This window comes from Pyxicephalus adspersus, chromosome 7, assembly GCF_032062135.1.
Source record: "Pyxicephalus adspersus chromosome 7, UCB_Pads_2.0, whole genome shotgun sequence".
In the NCBI taxonomy this organism is placed as follows: Eukaryota; Metazoa; Chordata; class Amphibia; order Anura; family Pyxicephalidae; genus Pyxicephalus; species Pyxicephalus adspersus.
Genome location: NC_092864.1, coordinates 11,343,537 through 11,363,919, shown reverse-complemented (window position 1 = coordinate 11,363,919; position 20,383 = coordinate 11,343,537). Strand labels below are relative to the sequence as shown.

General features: G+C 39.0%; 1 protein-coding gene across 2 annotated transcripts in view; it reads right to left on the bottom strand.

Annotated features, from left to right (window-relative positions):
• Positions 1–8,406: 8,406 nt before the first annotated feature.
• Positions 8,407–20,383, bottom strand: part of LOC140335088 (melanin-concentrating hormone receptor 1-like) — a 20,153-nt gene continuing 8,176 nt past the window's right edge. The window contains exons 3-4 of one of the 2 annotated variants that reach the window (XM_072417465.1): positions 12,389–13,317; positions 8,407–12,285 (exon numbers count right to left, since the gene is read on the bottom strand). In XM_072417465.1, the coding sequence (XP_072273566.1) occupies positions 12,247–12,285; positions 12,389–13,317 (968 nt within the window). In that variant the 3' untranslated portion in view covers positions 8,407–12,246. Of the gene's footprint in view, positions 13,318–20,383 lie in introns of both variants that reach the window. The other variant, XM_072417464.1, reaches the window with a different exon arrangement.

Genomic DNA, 20,383 nt, shown 5'->3' with positions numbered 1-20,383 from the left:
TAATCGCTTAGAGCATTTTGAATCCCTCTTGAAAACACTTCCTACTAAGATGGACTTTGATTCTTTAGTTCAACGGCAGGAAAATACATATAGATCTGAAATGGCTAAACTTAAAAGAGTTTGGGGGGTAGAATGGAAGACATAGAGGGTATGACTGAAGTTTTTAGAGAACACATAGTGAAACATACAGAGGCTCTCAATGCGCACTCTTTGCTCCTTAATCAATTGATATACCAGCATAATGATTTAGAAAACAGAAACAGAGGCAATATCATCAGGATGAGGAGTGTTCCAGAGAGCGTTAATACAGAAGAGCTGCTGTCATCTGTGACTACCATATTTAATGATCTATTGCAGAAACCTCCTGATAATTGGGGCTTTGGGCCCCAAACCACAGGGCTCCGCACGCCCTAGGGACATTTTATGTAGAATACACTCTTACAATCTTAAAGAAGAAATTATGAGAAAGGCTCAATCACAAACAGATTCTATTTAATGGCCTTCCAATACAACTGTTGCAAGATCTGTCCCGCCACACCTTGTCCCAACGCAGAGCCCTCAAACCAGTACTGGAAGACCTCCGCTCACGCAATATTAAGTATCAATGGAGCTTCCCTTTTCAGTTAACAGCCTTTAACAATGTAAAATCAGCATCCTTTGGACATTTAGAAGATTTACCCTCCTTTCAACATACCCTGGGGCTATCAGATCTTTTTGTTCTAGATTGGCCAGTCCAACTTCCCCCTTTGGACATCCCCAGACCTTCCCATGAACTGTATGTAGGTGCAAGTCTCCAACAAAGATGACTTCCTCAACAACAACTTCAGTCACCCATGAATGCTGAGCTTCATGTGACTTTCTTTTTCCTGTATTTCTGTTTGAGACTGTATAATAAAAACATTTTGTCGGATTAGTATTCCACTTTTTAAAATTAGGACAGTTTACTGTTATTTTTGAATTTAGATACATTGTTTACATATACCCTGAGATCATTGATGATTGCATTTCTAGTTAATTGTAGATAGACATTTAAATTTGGCCTATTGACTTATGTGTTATGGGTTTAACATGTCATTTTGTCTTTTCCTATTAGCCTTTTAGAGGCATCACTGCTTGCTGCACTTTTTCCTAAATTGCTTGTTTTTAGATATATTTTCTGGAATACATAGTTTTTTGATATTTTGACACGGAAGTCCTCACCTCCCTCACCGTGATGCTGACCATTTTCGCTCATTTAAGGACCTGAACACAAAAAGCTGCATCACACACCTTAGTTTTTCACTTTCCTCAAGGAGGGACCACTTACTTTTTCCCTAACACCTCCCCACTGTTACCAGGACCATTGGTTTTATATTTTATACCCAAAAATGCTTTTTATTATTGTTCCTTATATACCTTTAAATGATAGCGGTTAATGGCTTAAAGATTTCATCCCTAAATGTTTGGGGTTTTAATGTACCAGAAAAGCGGAATCAAACACTTTATCACTTCCATAAGACTAAAACTAAGATTCATTTTTTACAAGAAACACACTTTAGAACTTATTCAATTCCACCTTTCAAAAAGCCCTATTTTACCAATTGGACCCATAGTACTAACCCATATGCTAAATCTAAAGGCGTATCAATTGCGTTCCATAAATCATTTACCCATGACAATCACAGTCTGCCCCCTTAGGGCGTTATGTTCTTCTTACGATCAGCTGTGGCGGCAGAAATTTCTCGTTAGTCAATATCTATGCTCCTGATAAGGATCACTTACCTTTTTTCTCTAACTTAGAAAACAAAACGTGTTGTATTTGGCTATCACAATCTGATACTTGGGGGAGATTTTTTTACACCACTGATCCCAAGAGAGAATACCTCTACTGGCTGTTCATCTATTCCAACTTCAACTTTGAATAAAATTAAACAAATGTGGCAATGGGTTGGACTGATGGATGCTTGGCGTATCCTACATCCTAATGATAAAGATTTTAGCTTTTACTTTTTAGCTCATGGTTCTGTTTCTTGTATTGATTACTTTTTATTATCCCAATCCTTGGTAGACTTCCCATATTAATCATATATTGGAATGAGGTTATGGTCAGATCATGCCCCGATTCATTTAGAGTTAGGATATTTATTATAGGCTAAATCTAAGGAATCCTGGAGACTTAATGATTCGCTCTTAACTGATTAAGTGTGCCGTATAGACCTTGAATGAGCAATAGATACCTTCCACCATACTCATGGCAATGATGATACACACCCACTTATCTAATGGGAAGCTTTAAAATGTGTTTTGCGTGGTGTGTTATTTCAGCATGGAGCACGGTTAAAGAAAGCCAGATCTTCTCAGATTAAATATTATTTAACACGTATAGCTTCTTTAGAGGCTCAACATAAATGGGACTAGCTGGCGGGTCCCCCTATTGATTTATCCAACACGCGCAGAGAGCTATTCCGTATATTAGATACACAATCTACTATCGCTAGGGATAAAGCTAAAAAGCATTATTATGAGTTTGCAAATAAATGTGGCAAACATTTAGCCCAAAATATCCCTGGACTTCCAAAAACTCCTATACCATTTATGATATCTGAGGGCACTAAGGTTTATGGAAATGAGAATATTGCACAGGTATTTTCAAATTTTTATTTGAACCTGTATAATCTTCCCCAATCTTCCTCTCTTGGGTTAACGGGTTCATACTCTACAGATATTCGATCAGAAACACAGCTCTACCGAGACTGGATCCTTCTCAAATAGCTGCCCTAGAGGCACCTTAAAATTTGAAGAATTTACACAAGGTATTAAAAACCTTAAATCAGGCAATTGTCCAGGGCCAGACGGGTTTACTCCCCACTTTTTTAAATCGTTTGTGTCGGATTTACCTTCCTGTCCAAAGACTTCAATGCAGTGGACATTGAATACCCTGTATCATCCCAGATGCTTATGGCCAATATTTCTGTCATCCCCAAACCAGGAAAGGATCATACTATTTGTTCTAATTACTGCCCTATTTCCCTCTATTGTCTCTTTTTCTTCCCTTATTGATCCATATTGACCAAGTGGGCTTTATCCCTGGCCGAGAAGCCAGGGATAATACCACAAAGACCATTCATTTGATATCTTATGTGCGGAAAAAGAAAATTCCCACCTGCCTTATTTCAATAGATGTTGGAAAAGGTTTTAATAGGGTTAGCAGGCAATTTTTAGATTTGACTTTGCAGCAGATTGGGATAGACACAGCATTTAGAACTAAGATTATGTCGCTGTTTATTGCCCCTATAGCGAGAGTTCTGGTTAATGGCTCTCAATCGGACATGTTTAACATAAAAATGGCACAAGGCAGGGCTATCTTTTATCTCCCCTCGTTTTTGTCTTAGTCATGGAACATCTTGCTGTAGCCATTGGACAAAACTCTTCTATACATGGAATACAAACTCCTCACTTCCATCATAAGGCAGCTTTATATGCTGATGACATACAGTACTTCTTTATGTCACCCAACCTGTAATTTCTCTTCCTTCTTTATTCCAAGAATTTATTAAGTTTGGTAAATACAGTAATTTTAAAGTAAACTATTCAAAAACTGAGGCATTGAATATCAACCTATCAGGAATATTTGCTTCACAGATTTCTTGTAATTTCCCTTTTATATGGTGTCCTACCCATATCACTTATCTTGGGGTGGCTATTCCTTCTGATCTTACCAAATTATATACTCTTAACTATGCCCCCCTACTTAAGATCCTGGCTAAAGATCCAGATCAATGAAAGTATTGTACTATTTCCTGGTTTGGTAGGATGAATAGTTTGAAAATGGATTCTTTGCCCAAATTTTTATGTTTTTCAAACAATTCCTATTGTTCCCCCTAAGACCTTTTTTCACACACACTATTCGTTTACTAATAAATTTATATAGGGTGGCCATAAGCCAAAAATCATCATATTTTGTTATGTAGCGGCAAACAGACTGGGGGTATGGGTTTGCCTCATTTCGAATTATATCATTCAGTCACTATTCTTCTCTGGATATTAGAATGGCAAAATCCTTCTTCTCTTAAACATGCCGTTCAAATTAAGCAAGATTAATCCCCATTGGACCTTGCAGCTTTGGCCTGGATTTCTCCATCTGTTCTCAAACTATATTCTTTTGGTTTGCCCCTTACCACCACTGCATTGAAGGTATGGCATTCTTCAAATAAACGTTTTAATTTGTCTTCTTTGCCTTCTCCATTGACACCTCTGATTGACAACCCCTTGTCTCCCCCTAGACTTTCTTTTGAAAGCATAGGGGGTTATAACAGGGAGTTCTGACCTCAGGCTCAACATTTTGTGGACCCTATAACAGGTATCTTTAAATCTGCAAGAGCCAGATCTACTGGATCACATTCTTGGTTATTAGATAAGCAGTTAAAATTTTTTACTAAAAGCTTACACCAGTCTATATGTATCCAAAGACCCATGACGGCCTTTGAAAAACTATGTGTGTCTTCGGAACTTCCACGTCATTTGGTTTCCGTTTTATATGGGATGCTTATAGGTTTTCAGGACTTAAATCTGCCTAAATTCTTGACAGAATGGCAAAAGGAATTGGGTCAAGAAAAAGTGGAATCTGATTGGCGGTCCACATTTGAATTAGTTCATAAAACATCTGTATGTGGCTATACTCAAGAGAAGAATTACAAAATAATATCACGTTGGTAGAAAGACCATGTTTGTTTACATCGTATATTCCCATCTGTTTCGAATAAATGTTGGCGTTGTTGAAAGGGAATTGGTACATACCTGCATGTATGGTAGGAGTGCCCTATAATACAGCTGTTTTGGCGAGGGGTCTTTGATATTTGATCAGATTTGTATTGTACAAACGTTTCTCCATCACCGATTATTGGTTTGCTTTCTATTGCCCCTAATCTGGAGATTTATATTAAGAAAAGTTTATGGGGACATCTCCTATAGGCTGCTCTCCAACTCATACCTCTTTTTTGGAAACACTCTTACATTGGGTAACCAGAGTCAAAGGGGTGATGAGAATGGAGGAAATTGGAGCCTTTGATGATGATAATAATGAAAAATTCTTATATTGTTAGGCGTGCTGGAACAATATTGTATGTCTGCTAAATTTAAATATAACATTGCTATTCTTTTCATATAATTTATTCTTACTTGATATATGTGCACGATTGAAAAAGTTTTTTTGGGTGATTATGACTAGGTCCTTCCCTCTTCCCCTTCCTTTCTTATTGTTGTTATAATGGATTGTTCTATTTAAAATGATTATAAATACTAATATTTTCACTTTTTTAGGTGTTTTATGTTTGGCACAGTTTTACTAGATTTTCATGTTGAAATCCTTGTATATTTTATATTGCTCCTATATCTTGTAAAATTCCTTAATAAAAATATATTGAACTATAAAGATTCCCCTCTGTGGTCTAGCGGATTCCAGAACTGATGATGGCACATAGAGGTAACACCCTGAAGTGGCATGAATATGAAACTGTATTATTACTTTAAACTGGAGTTGGACTTAAAAATTAACTGTTCTAATAACATGATGATTTTCCTTTAAAGGTTATAATAAGCTTTGAAAAGGCATCATATACAAAAATGGTGAGCATACGCAGTGTATAATATTTTTTACAAATTTATAATTTATACTCTAATATCCAGGTTTTGCTGAAAATACATTTTATTTAGTAATAGTACAATGTTCTAAAAAGCTTTTTGTGTAAAGCCGGAGATAAGTAGTCACATGCTTCCTTTTATAAAAAAAAATTGTCCATTTTTATATGATAATTGCTCTAACACCTCGCCTTACTCTTTTATCTGAACGTTTTGAGAAATTACATGCACGGCCTTTATAGCGGTGTGCAGCGGGTTAAGCCTCTCGCAAAGAAAAGCCAATAATATGCAGTACGAAGGAAAAAAGTCTATCATCTTTTGTGAGTAATATGTGCATGTGTCCAACTGATAGTTTTCCAGCAGCAGCAATGCAAACATACACGAAAGAGACATTTAATTATATAGAAACGTATATACAGTTCCGGGATGCCGCAATCTGACTTAACCACCTCTATAAAAACATCAAATCATCTTGTCAAGGCGTAATTGTGTGTTATGTTATTCTAAACCCAAAGGTGAGCTTGTGTTCTACTTTTAGAAAAAATGTGTAATCGTAATAGTTTTGTATTAAACTGTTTCTTTGGCTAAGCAGATTCCATGAATGGAGTCTGGAGTTGGCTTCTGAGTTGGAAAGAAAGGCCTACTTTGGTGGCTTTGCTTCTACAACTCAACAGCACCCACTGCCATTAATAAAATTTTGGACTTGGTTGGTACCATTACTAACCTGCCTGTTAGAAATCCTAGTCCTGAAGCATCAGGCTGATTGATTGAATTCCGTACTCTACTGCAGTGGTCTCCAACCTTTTGCAAGTCGAACACTAAAAGCACGGACTCCGCATTCGCGGGGAGCAGTGTGTCACTCAAAGGGGAAGAAACTTCCCCACCAGAGTGACGTCCTTTTGCCAGAACCCACCCACTCTCCCATTGCAGGTCCTTCTCCTGACCCCGCTGGAGGGTGCACTGGCCAGAGCCATGGCCCATGTCGCAGGCTCAGGGAAGTGGGCGGGTTGTATCTCTAGACATCGGGGTTTGAGAACTTCTGCTCTACTGAGTTTTGACTCAGTGTGTTGCATTTTCCTTTTTTGTGACTCCCAACAACTAACTACAATTATATGTCTTAAAAAGAAGAAATGGCTGCCTACATACATTAGGTGTATGGACACCGGACAATCACATCTATTTGAGCTTGTCACATCCCAGTCACTTGTGTGTGACATCATGTACAAGTACCTTGGATTGATGAGAACAGTGGAGACCAGCACTTCAGAATAGGGAAACTAAAACTAAGTGCCCAAAGAATGAGGTCAATAATAGCTGTCTACATACACTAGGCATATGACCATCTCACCATCACATACTATAGGTGATTGTTCGTTATCACATACCTGGGATAGATGTGAGAGGAGTATCATGGGAGCAACCTTGACAGAATACATAAACTAAAATTGAATGTCTGAAGAAGGAGGTCAATATTGGCTGTCTACATACACGATGTGTATGGCCACCAGACCATCACATGTATATGAGCTTCTTGGACATCCCAAGTACTTGCACGTGATGTCACATAGCAGTGTGGGACTTTCATGGCAAAATAAGTAAACTAATGAATTCAATTCTTTAAGGGGTTCTAGCTCTATGTTCTGAATTATTGTTTTTGTGACACTCAAGCTAAAAAGTGTTTGAAGGAGGTCAATAGCTGTCTACATATACTAGGCCACCTCACCATCACATTTATGTGAGCTTGTTGGACATCCCAGCTGCTTGTATATCTCAACTTATATAGATGCCTGGGATTGATGTGAGAGGAGGATTATGGGAACAACCATTGCATAATAGGTAGGATAAAAACTAAAACTAAGTGTCTGAAGGAGGTCAACAATGGTTGTCTACATATACTAGATGCATGGCCATCTGACCATCACATATATATGAGTGTGTTGGACATCTCAGATTTGATATCACATACAAAGGCCTGGGATTGATGCAAGGAGTGGGGACCAGCGTGACAGAATAGGTAACCTAAAACTAAGTGTCTAAAGAAGGTCAACAATAGCTGCTTGCAAACATTAGGTGTATGGCCACCTGACCATCACATCGATATGAACTTGTTGGGCATCCCAGGTGCTTGGATGTGACACAGTTACATAGTTAAGTTGAAAAAAATACATAAATCCATTAAGTTCAACCACTAGGGAAATAAACATATCCCAGATAAAAACCCTTCAGACATAGATTGATCCACATTGACATAACATGCAAATGCATGGGATAAACTGTGGGGATCAGCGTGGCAGAATAGGCAAATTATTTCTGACTATCGCTTCCCCGACCTGCTCTGGAAAAATGAGGACATCAGAGAGACAGTCAGCATTGGGGAGGGAGCAGGCCATTGTGCGACCAACTTCATATTAGGGATATCGGCTCAATATATTTAAATTTATTCAGAGTGATTTATGGTACTTACCTAACAATAGGCTTTTGAAGGAGTTGATTATGTTGGGGTGACATTGTTAGGTCTTCCCGTGAGCTGTTGGGATAGCTGAATGACCGTGTGTTCCTGCACAGTGTTGGAGCACCTTCTTATGAAATGTGGAATCTGTATATTTTCCACAATCCTGCAGTAAGGTCCAGTGACCTCCTTCCAACCTACAGGAAACAGCTGGAAACTGGAGTTTGAGCAGGAATTGTTGACTTTATCAGTAGGGGATGGTGGCTGTAATCATCTAACATCTTATCATCCTAGCTTTTATTTAATAATAGGTAACATACGCAAAATACTTTTCCACTCCATTTCTCTTCATCAATATCTTTTTTTTATTCTTATAAAATTACCCAACAGATTTTCACACATTAAATACGAACAAAGCATTTTCTAAAGATGGAGATTTTGACAGTAGAACCATTCACAGTGCACAGATAGCTTTCTATGGGCTGTTGATACATTCAATGATTAAAACCTTCATGAAACAAGTTACTCCATGACACTTGCGTTAAAAATGCTCAAAGGTCACGACATCGGCAGCGATAGTTTCAATGTACAAGATGCAATAAAACTGCAGAAGAGCAAATTCATATTGACACAATATATAATTGTTATAATAGATTTCTAATTACTGGCTTCTGTTCAAAGCATGCAAGTGCAGGTTTCGGTATCCCATTTCTTACATGTATTTCCAACACAGAGACCTGTAAATATATTCTATTTCCATGTGGTCTCGCTATTTATTAGCAGTTCTTAATAAAGCACCTCCACTAATAGAACAATATTGGGGATTACATTTTCTATTTAGCAATAAATAAATAAAGCAACAATAGAAGGGCCTTAATCAAAGTTTCTGCCAAGATTGGCCCAGGCGTCTCCCAAAATTGAATGGTGAGCAATAATTCTATGGGCCTTATTTATTTATCCTCTCCAAGACTGGAGAAGATAAACTATCATGGGATATCCAACAAACCTAAAGTGGATCTGGTCCAGGTTTAAAAACATTTCCAACTACTAGCAAGTGTTTTTTTTTTAAGAAATACATTTTTATATACATTAAAAAATTACATTTTTATAATACCATCAATTGTCCAAAGACTTCATCTCTGTTGTTATTCATGACAATTTTGTTGTTTGTTTTTTTTAATTGTTTCTTTTGGTTTTCCATTTCTTGTTATTGTATTTGTAATTTATTTTCTCTGTAAAAATTAGGAAAAAACACATTTGAATAGATAAAAAAAAAGAAATCTGTTCCGGGTTTGCTGCATCCCCAAGTTCTCTCATGATAGTTTTCTCCAGTCTTAGATATCAAGGCTCTTATAAATCAGGCTCAATGCATCAAGCCAAACTAATGAAAATTCACCCAGTAGCAATTACATTCTCAAACCATTTTCATTTATATTCACCTGAATTACATTGCCCAGTCATTACAATTATAAGTGAAAATGTGATGATTGTCTAAGGAAACTGCAAAACTTTTTTTAGCACAGGTTGCCTAAAAGCCCTAGAGTAGCCCTGAAATGTGCTAGTGGCGCCACGGACCTGCACAGTGGCATGCTGGTCAAAGAAACTGAGTTGCTAATGCTCCTTCTTGGTTTGGATGCAAATACAAATAAGGGGGTTCTCCGATCCTGCCAAATACAGGTGGGACTTACCCCAGTGACCTCATCAGCTTTACTTTTCCTGGCTGCAATCTCCCAATGCTACAGGTTATGCAGTCTGGTGTCAGCATAGCTTGAGTGCTACAAGATCGCAACTCCTTTTCTATGCAGATAATAACCCACATGTCTGCCATGCCAGGCTGGTAAGGTCTGGGAGGTGGTGATCTGCTGTTATACATACGTAGATTTGTAGATTCTTCCTCTACTGACTATCTGTATATTAGACTAGTAAAACAAGATGATTATAATAGGATCCCAGGAACGTAAAGCAGGTCACATCCTAACCTTTAAAAGGAGCAAGCAGTAAAGTGCATCCACTGAGCTATGAAGCAGGAGGCAGCAAATATGGCTGCTCCCCTTAATAAATACAATATAATTACAAACTGTACATAAAGCACATTTTTAAAACATTAATACATATAGATAAAGTTATATACATTGAACTGATTCAATACATCAGGATATAAGAATAAAAAAAAAGATTATTGGCCCCCTTAATATATTTGGTAGCAAAGCAATAGCAAACTCTTAGTATTAGGAGTCCTATCTCAGGCATAGGGGAATAATATTAGAAGCACTGTCCCAATGGGGTGTCGTATATGTCCCGCTTAACAAATGTTGCCCTTTGTCTTCTCATTCTGAGCCTAGACACCTCCCTTACCCAACACCAGTGCATGTAATAGGCTACTATCAGAGCTCAAGACCAGGGAGACTGAAGGCAGGACGTATTAATCACCTCCAGCTTGTTATCCATCTGCAGCTAAGCTCCATACAAATGTCCAATGGACATCAAAAGACTGGTGATGGTATCCAGTGAGAGATGAATGAATGAGAGCTGTAAATACAAGGCTATTCTGTTCTATGAAGAATAGCATAATAACAATACATCCATCTTCAGTCTCTGACTGTCTCCTGTAGGCTGCCCCTAGTCCCAATTTTAATACATTTTCAGTCTCTAACTGTCTCCTGTAGGCTGCCCTCAGTCCCCAATAATATTACATTTTCAGTCTCTGACTGTCTCTTGTAGGCTGCCCCCAATCCTCCATAATAATAAATCTTCAGTCTCTGACTGTCTCCTGTAGGCTGCCCCCAGTCCCCAATAATATTACATCTTCAGTCTCTGACTGTCTCTTGTAGGCTGCCCCCAATCCTCGATAATAATAAATCTTCAGTCTCTGACTGTCTCCTGTAGACTGCCCCCAGTACCCAATAATATTAAATCTTCAGTCTCTGACTGTCTCTTGTAGGTTGCCCCCAGTCCTCGATAATAATACATCTTTAGTCTCTGACTGTCTCTTGTGGGCTGCCCCCAGTCCCCGATAATAATAAATCTTCGGTCTCCGACTTGTCTCCTGTAGGCTGCCCCCAGTCCTCGATAATAATAAAACTTCGGTCTCTGACTGTCTCCTGTAGGCTGCCCCCAGTCCTCGATAATAATAAATCTTCGGTTTCTGACTGTCTCCTGTAGGCTGCCCCCAGTCCCCAATAATAATACATCTTCAGTCTCTGACTGTCTCTTGTAGGCTGCCCCCAGTCCTCGATAATAATACATCTTCAGTCTCTGACTGTCTCCTGTAGACTTCCCCAGTACCCAATAATATTACATCTTCAGTTTCTGACTGTCTCTTGTAGGCTTTCCCTAGTCCCCAATAATAATACATCTTTAGTCTCTGACTGTCTCTTGTAGGCTGTCCCTAGTCCCCATTAATAATACATCTTTAGTCTCTGTCTCCTAATGTAAGTCTGCAGTGTCCGACAGTCTTTGGTCACAAATATAAACTGAAATGTGAGTCCCTTGGTGATGTCAGATGCTGCACTTGATGCCTTGATGCCCTGTAAATCTGGTCAGTTGATCACCACTGAGTTAAAATGTTAACATGGCAACCAATAGTTCACACTTTTTATAAGAAAACAGCAAGTACTTTTTCCAGCCAGTATAAAGAAACACATTAGTCATCCTTTTGTCTTTTAAGCCCGAGGAGCTCAACACTTTTATTATGAAATACCGAGTGTTTGTGTGCTGGTTTTCCAACACTTATTTTGTATTTTGATTCTGAGCTGTGGTGCAGTTGAGCTCCATATGACCCTGATGTACAATATGACCCTGAAACCACTAATACTTCCTAATTATGAGAAATGACAAATTTTCATACCGGTTCGGATCACAATTTACAAACCAGTTCGCGTGAAAGTCTCTTCTTGCTAAAAACACATTCAGATGATAAATCTATTTGTGTCATGGGAGGAGAAAAAGACAAGCATTCCTTAATGCGGGGCAAAGTTGGCTCCCCAATCACCATTGCTCCAGTACCATTTCTCCAATCGCTTACTCCTGTTGCTGTGCTACTCTCAGGCCCGAATAAAGATGTAGCTCCCAATATAATCCTACAGGATGAAATTCATATCATGGAAACCCCATAGATTCAAAATGTTCACTACCATGGATTAAGACCCAGAAGTGACGTATGGGTTTTTTTAACTTATACTTCAGCACGATCTTCCATCAGCTTCTTCACCTTCATGGAACTGAAACGGAGAGAGAGATAAAGTTGTCTATGTTATGAGAATACATCATACTTAAAGAGGTCTCTTGAGTTGGCACAGAGCATATTCTAACAGAAGGGCTGACCTCACTAGTGGCGTTCCTCTCGTTCCTTCTTAGCTGTTGTCCAGGGCACACGGCCTTGATCAGATGTCTCTTGAAAGTGTCACTTAACACAATGTAAATGAAGGGGTTTATGCAGCTGTTGGCGTAGCCTAGACTGATGGCCACATTGTAGGCATAAAGAAACACCACCGTTGGGTGCTCAACCTTGAGGTGCACAAGCTGAAGAATATAATAAGGTGCCCAGCAAATAAAGAAGGCTGAACAGATGGTTACAGACGTTCTGGTGATCTTCTTGGACCTGACACGGAAATTCCTTTGTGGCAGAGGGACCACCATACAGGAGATGTGCTTCTGAATTTTGATGTAGACCACGCAGATGATGAGGAGTGGGATGACAAATGCCAAGAAAAACTGGTACAGGGTGTACCAGTAGATGTCAATAGATAAGTTGGGCAAGATGATGCCACATCCGGCGTTGCCATCGGGAAGCTCGATAAGTTGGGTGTACATAAAGACCGGGATGATGGTGATAAGAGAACACATACACAACAGTAGTATAACCATGGCTGCCGCACAAGTGGTCCTCACATAAGAAGAGCGAATAGGGTGCACTGTGGCCAGATAGCGATCAACAGACATGGCGGTCAGGATGTAGGTGCTAGCAAACTGGCTGTTGGCATCCAGAGCAGTGATGATGGTGCACATGGTGGCACCAAAATGCCATACTCCATTCCCCAGCAATTGGTGGATTAAGAAAGGCATGCCTAGCAGGAAGAGGAGATCAGTCACTGACAGGCTTACTATGAAAATATCAGCAATGTTGTGATTTCCTTTCGGCTTTTTGTTGATGGTGTAGATGACGATGCAGTTACCGATGATGCCTACTAAACATATGATGCCAAAGATGACAGGAAGGACAATGCTGCTGTGCTCTTGTCTTCTACTGAACACTGGGGGAGAGAAAAAGGAATATTATTTTAAAGGGAACATATAACAAATAAAAAAAAATTTTTTTAGGAAATTCCAATAATAATGACCACCTCCCTGTATAATACAAAATAAAAAAAGGAATAAAGCCCTAAAGAAAGGGGGCTATGCGTTAGCTCACCAAAAGAGGGAAGGGAAGCCAACTAAATAGACGAAGTTTGTGTGGTACCAAGAATGTAGAGATTAAAACTTACAAATGTTTATTAATAACGTTCGATAAACTTCAAACAACAACTATACAGCATAGACATATATATAAAATAAGATACAAGCAATTTTTGTACACAATATTAATGTGGTTTCCTGGATGTGTTTCAAAGAGGACGATACTCATGTATATCTGACACGTTTCTCAGGGAGAACCTGCTTCTTCATGGGAGAATATCACACTAATCATAGTATGATAATAAAATCACTCTATTAAAAAGCACCCATAAATAAAAAAAGGAAGGATGCATAAATTATATAATAATAAATAGAGCAAGGTGCATGCCTTTCAAAAGAATTAAAGAAGAACATCAGGTGAAAGAAGCAGCTTATTACTTACCTGTTCAATTGGCAGTGTATTACAAGTTTTTAACAAGTTCCAAATGCCAGTGCATCCAAGGCTTCCAGCTGTGGACAAAAACCTGCCCTCCACCAAGTGTAATGTTTCCTGCCAATGATCTCTACTGTGTGTATGTGGGAACCATCAATGCCATCAAAGACATGGGGTGGGACAGTTTCAATTGCCCGTGCATCCAAGGCTTCCAGCTGTGGATGATAACCTGCCCTCCACCAGATGTTGTGTTTTCTCCAAATGATTACTACTGTGTGTATGTTGGAACCATCTATGCCATCAAAGACATGGGGTGGACAGGATCACTGGCAACCCCTCAACCCGGTCACAAATGACCCCGATTTTTATTCTATGTAGTGACCAGAAAGCCCAATACCCTATCCACCCTTCAAAGGGAACTGGTAATGCTCCCTTTGTGTCCAAATTGGTTTCATCCCCCAAAGCTTTATCCAGCATTTATAAAGGGCGTCATGTTGTAATGTCTTTGTCACCTTATTTCCATTGTACATGTGTGGTGGGGGTAAGCAGATTACAGAAACAAATATAATTGTGTCTGTACCTTCTCTCATAAGAGATTACAACAACTGCAACTGCACTTCTGGGTTGATCAACCGGTAATTTTTAACTAATCCAGCCACAACATTCAAGGACTAGTAAACAGCAATATATTAAAAATTTGTTTTTGGATTTACTGTAGATCCATTAGGCTTTATCTTTCTCAGTATGTTTTTCCATTCAATGTTTTTCAGCAATCAATATTAATCCAGAACAGGTTTAAGGTCAAACCAAAGATCTGATTGATTGTAATGGGCACTGACAATTGCTCATTGGTTCTATATGTGTGTCAGTATTCATATATGTCTGTCAGAGAGAGCAACTAAATGAAAGAAAATAAATCACCCCTGGGCCAGGTTTTTTCAGCATTGAGATAGTAAACATGTGCCGGCTATCTTCCAAGTTAACCCTGTTAATCCATTATGGCTGTCACTTTTTTGTTTTTGTTTTGCTGGATGAAAACCCATCATGGCTTCTGTCCCGTAAATCATTGTTATAGCACTAATTAAATCATGGGACTATTCCATGGGCTTTTGCAGCTTCGAAACCCTCCCTTGCCAGCATAAAATCTCCTAAAATACTTCTGCAGCATACAGGTGACAAGTACACTTCCAATTCACTTATCAATTCTGCAGAAGCATTGACAGTCTAACTATAAAATCCATTTACTATTTCCAGCTTTTTTTACATTATGTTCTTGTGCTTTGCAGTGATGGTTCTAAGGGAGCTAATGATGGCAGCTTTAGAGAATGCAGCATATTTTATTAGTTTTCATTAAAGGTCACACATCTACAGAGGAATTTCAGCGGCTTGGTCAACAAAGCTATTTACTTTTATATCGTACACAGGAACACTGCGTAATGAAATCAAGACAGACGGCAACAGTACAGCAAACACAGACCAGAGTTTAATAGGTTGTTCCAAAAGAAAAAAAAAACAGTGGTCGCCATTTGGGACCAACACCAATAAAAGCGTCTTAAAGAGGCTGAATATTACAGTGAACCTTTGCTATGTCAAATACAAGGGTTGCTTTTGTTGACCCATGAAAGCTGAAGGGTCCACATGACAGCAAGCAGCAATGGGAAATTACATATATCTCTTTGGAAGGGTTTTGTTTTCGATAAGCTTGTGGCTTTCCAATGCACGGCAAAGACATAGAAACACTTCATTGGCCTCTCTTGTCAGCTGCACATACACATCTTTACAGCTGAGGGAAATTCGCTTTTGACTCTTCAACATTTCACCAAAAAATGATTGTGCTAAAGGGACAATTAAGGTGTTTTTGGTGCTTTTCAATGGTTCCATGGGTTTTAAATAATTCCTGAGGGTTTGTTTCTCATCTTTTTAACTGGACCTTGTCTTCTACCATTGCTATCCTTTATGGTAACCTAATCCTTAGCAGTAACCCCATCCCTAATCCTACTTTAACCCTAAAATTAATTATATTTGTAATGCTTTATTCAACGAACTATGTGATCCCTATATCCTGGCAGCTCCATTCAGCTGTTAGGAGTGAAGAAATACACTATACTTACAAGTATGATGGAGCATGTGACTCGGTCCCTGTAGTCTTTTGTGACAACACTAGTTTGGACACTGTCACATGCAGAGAGGTAGGCAATAAAGTAAGACGAGGGAATGAAGGAAAGGTAGATACATGCTGTTAGGCAGGGGGCAATAAAGCAAACCTGTTGCTTTCCTTGCATAGTCCAAATGATTATATTTTAGATGAAATCATGTATCACAGAACTGTCAGCAACACACAGGAGCCCAATAATAAATTTGGTAATCAGCACAATCAACATCTAATTACCATTATAGCTTATGAATAGGGTTGTGTCAATAATGCCTTTATATTTGCAAAGTGCCAATCAGAACCATGACAGATTGATGAACAACATTAGGGGACTGCTGTGCACGTCAGATTTTTGGCCAAGACAAGCACAACCGGCAGGTGTCAATCATCTGACATGTGTAAGTAGCTTAAGTGAGGATGCCAAAACCTGGGGGTGTTGCCAGAGAAGTGCCGGATGCCAACGGAACAAGGTATAAGGTAAGTAAACTTGTATTTTTCATACCCCATAGACTTAAAAAGCATTTAACCATTGCAACGTCAAAGTAGCCCCATTAAAGTTTTTTCAGGTTTCCAGAGTTCCATTTTAAAGTGGAACAAAAGTTCCTCCTTTAAGAATCCAGGATCAGGCAGGGCAATATTGCAGAATGGGACAGGCAATGTTCCTTTTCTAATAATCCCCATGATTTTCCTGATTGCTCTGGGTAGCTTTAGTGGGGATTGCCAGGTAACCCGGCAATCCCAGCCTCCCCATGGGTGCTGGGGATGAATAAATCCCACATTGTCTGTGGTAGTCACATCATCCTGACACAATTAATTAGGATGGATTAAGATCATCTACCCAACGAGAACAAGATGGCAGCACCTTGTAGGGGAACGGGTGAGCATTGCAGGTTTAGTTCCCAGCAAGTGATTGAATAGTAAGGAAAAACAAAATCAGAATGATGAGCAAATCAGTGCCAATCGGGTTACCTCTATATCAGTGCGTTCTTGTGCATGCAGCATTTAATAGGCCCCAAATTCTGCCCCTAACTCTTCCTCTTCACTGTACGGAAGGTACAAAAGGATTATACCAAATCAAAAGCTACTTCCTTAAATAAATGCACAACATATTTTCCATTAAATTAACAAACAACATGATTCATTTATGTTCATCTCACTTTTAAATGCCATAATGTGCGATGTTTCCTGCCTCCATGTTCATAATAACGCTTAATTTTCACCAAAGTCCCCCACAGGTTCACACATAACTCTGGCGGGAGGCAGTCTTCCTGAGAAAGGCCGGAGGATAAATTTGATAATGTTGAAATGATTGAACAATTTATTTGCATTCACAGTTAGACAGAAGCTCCATTTGTCTTCATCCAGGCCCAGAATTAGTCTTGTGTCAAGGATATCGATCCGACCTCGGAGGACAATCAATAAACAGCTTGTTTGTGCACCGTTTCTGGTGGAGCAGCGTGACTTTTATTGTATTGCAGATCATTTCTATGAAGAGGAAGACCTTGGCGAAGATCCCTCTGTACCCTTTCAAATTACAGTTTATCAGCCTTTCGGCATGTGATATGCTGTTTATGACCTGTCCACACTTGTCTGTTGTCCTTAATACATGATAAAGTGGACCTACCATGCCATGTACAGCATGCCTAATGCTTGAAGTGTAAGTGTAGCGTTTTCAAGTGCAGAAATCACAGTATGCTTACTTGACAATGGTTTAATCTGGGTTCTACTCCAGAAGCAAAGCGCCTTCTCTGTTTAGCCGTCATCAAAGCTCACCATCTTCTTGAATGAAGACTTCGGCTGAGAGATAAAAACCATGTAACTCCATGGGCCTGATTTATTAAAGCTCTCCAAGGCTGGAGAGGATACACTTTCATCAGTGAAACTGAGTGATGCAGCAAACCTGAAATGGATCTGGTCCAAGATTCAAAACATTTGCTAGCAAATACAAATGACTTTGAAGACATTAGTTCCGGGTTTGCCGGATCACCCAACTTCACTGATGAAAGTGTATCCTCTCCAGCCTTGGAGAGCTTGCTTCCTGGCTGTGTTCACGGATATCGCTACGGGCTCAACTGCGGTCCACATCTCTCCTATTCAAGTGACAAGGAGCAGTTGGAAAGAATTTTTCTTTGCTTCACATGGTATCAGCAAATCTCAGCACAGTTCCCAAAGCGAGCAAAAGAGCAAAACTGTAGTTTTTCAAGGCGCGTTTACTGCAAGGCTGTTAAAAGGGCCCTTATCTTCACCTTGTATTTGTTATAAAGGTAAATTGTTGCAGTCATATCATTGAGGGAAGAAGGAGGGAATAGGGAGGAAAGAGGAGGGAATGCTTTTTATATTTGTATACAATGCAATGAGTTGGGGTGCTGTGCTAGGGAAATGCATCTTCCTGAAGAAGTCACAATTTCCAGCAAGTTTAAGAAACATTGTAGGTTTTACAAATGAATAATGGGTTGGTTTAGATTGACAACAAATCCTCTTGAAGGTTTAGGTGGATGGTTGGGGTTCCTCCCCTATTAAGATATGAAGAGTACATGAAGTGTACGACCTCTAGATGCCCAGTTTTCATCTTTCAAAAATGCACAAACTTTGCAAGTTCTACACTTTCAGCTCTTCTTTTTCAATGGACAGAATATAAACCATTCCAGGTCAGAGTATATTCTAATATAACTCTGGTTCTGGTGACCCATAATAACCCAGACTTTGTAATTTTCCAAGGAATCAGCTCGTCATGGAGAAGTCACTCTGTTCCGGCACAGAAGCTTCATTAGCACGGAAGTTTTTGTTATTGTTCAGTCCATAGAAGAGAACAAATAAACCGGGGGCTGCTGATTGTGAATGCAAATAACTGCAATTAACTGTAACTGTAACTTCCGAAATTGAACAAAATGATAGCAGGTCATCTCAGCGTGACATATCTCATTCTCACCACGATCAGCACAGAAGACAGTCAGGATCAAAACATTGCAACATTTACATATTATAAAATGTGCCCTAATTTATTTAAAGGGGAACGGTACTAATCAATGGACTAAATTAAAAGAGAAAAAAGTGCAGAGCATACAAACCCACAGCCACCAATTAGAGCTCATCTTGCATTGATCTGATTTTAGTGATTTCTAATTGGTTACTGATGGTCGATACCTGTTTTGTGTTTTGTTGTGTATGTTAGATTTAGATGCAACCGGGTGTGTTTGTATAAGAAATTCAATCAGACTTTTTGGTAATACATATATAGACATACTCTTCGTTGCTATGTCTCTTGGATAAACTGGATGCCTTGTCATACAGTCCATTTATTATGTGTCTTTCTGTGTAATCTCCCCTGAAGAAGTCTCATTCAGGTGAAACGCGTTGGCTGACATAACTTTTCAAACCCCCAAAAAAATGGAAAATTTGGTATAACATAACCTTGAATGTTTCTTCAATGCTTTAACTGTCGTATGATATTTGACCTAAATTAGCAATCAGCTCATGACGTAAATTAAAAAACTTCTACATTTTAGCTTCATAATTTTGTACCCTTTAAAGATTTCAAATAAATCTTTACAATAAACATAAAAACGTAAAAGTTGTATAAAGTCCTTCTGTATGTTTGTGACAACCAGGCCGTCATTGCATACAATATAAAGCTATGCATGTAATGTGATTATGGTGAAATAGGAGCCGCAGTCTGAAAACACTTTAATCTGTCGCCTTGCTGTGTACAGTGAAAAATGAATGGAAATTTCTTCCTTTGCTGTGAAAAATCTAATTTCCAGTCTGAGGCTTTCCCAGTCATGACCAGAAAGAGCGCCCCCCGTTGGCTACCAAAGAGTCCTGTGGGAGTTTCTGATGTAGATTTCCTTATGATGATTATTGATTTAGCAATGCAAGTCTGGAGATTACAGAGAGACTCTTATTAGATGAAAGGCTTTCAATGAATGTACTTAAAGCTAAAGACTTGCATCTCCCTGAGCATTTTTTTTATTTTTTCACTTCACTCCCTCTATCCATATATATCCATCTGCCAACGTTTTCATCCCTGACTTTTTCACTGTATATCTTTATCAGAACCTAAATAATGTATATCTGTGGCACCAGCAATCACTCTATATCTCCTCGCCCCCTTTTCGCATGTATTATTCATTCCTCCCACCTTCATTCTTTATATATCCCCATGTGCCCCCTCTCCCCTTTTCCATATATATTCATCCCCTTATTTTCACCCTATATGTCCATGTTCCCCCTCTTCCCATATGTATTAACTCTCCTTTACTTTTTATCTACATGTGTCTCTTCCGCACTTTCCATTTATTTATCTATCCCCCAACTTTCACTCTATATCACCATATATCCC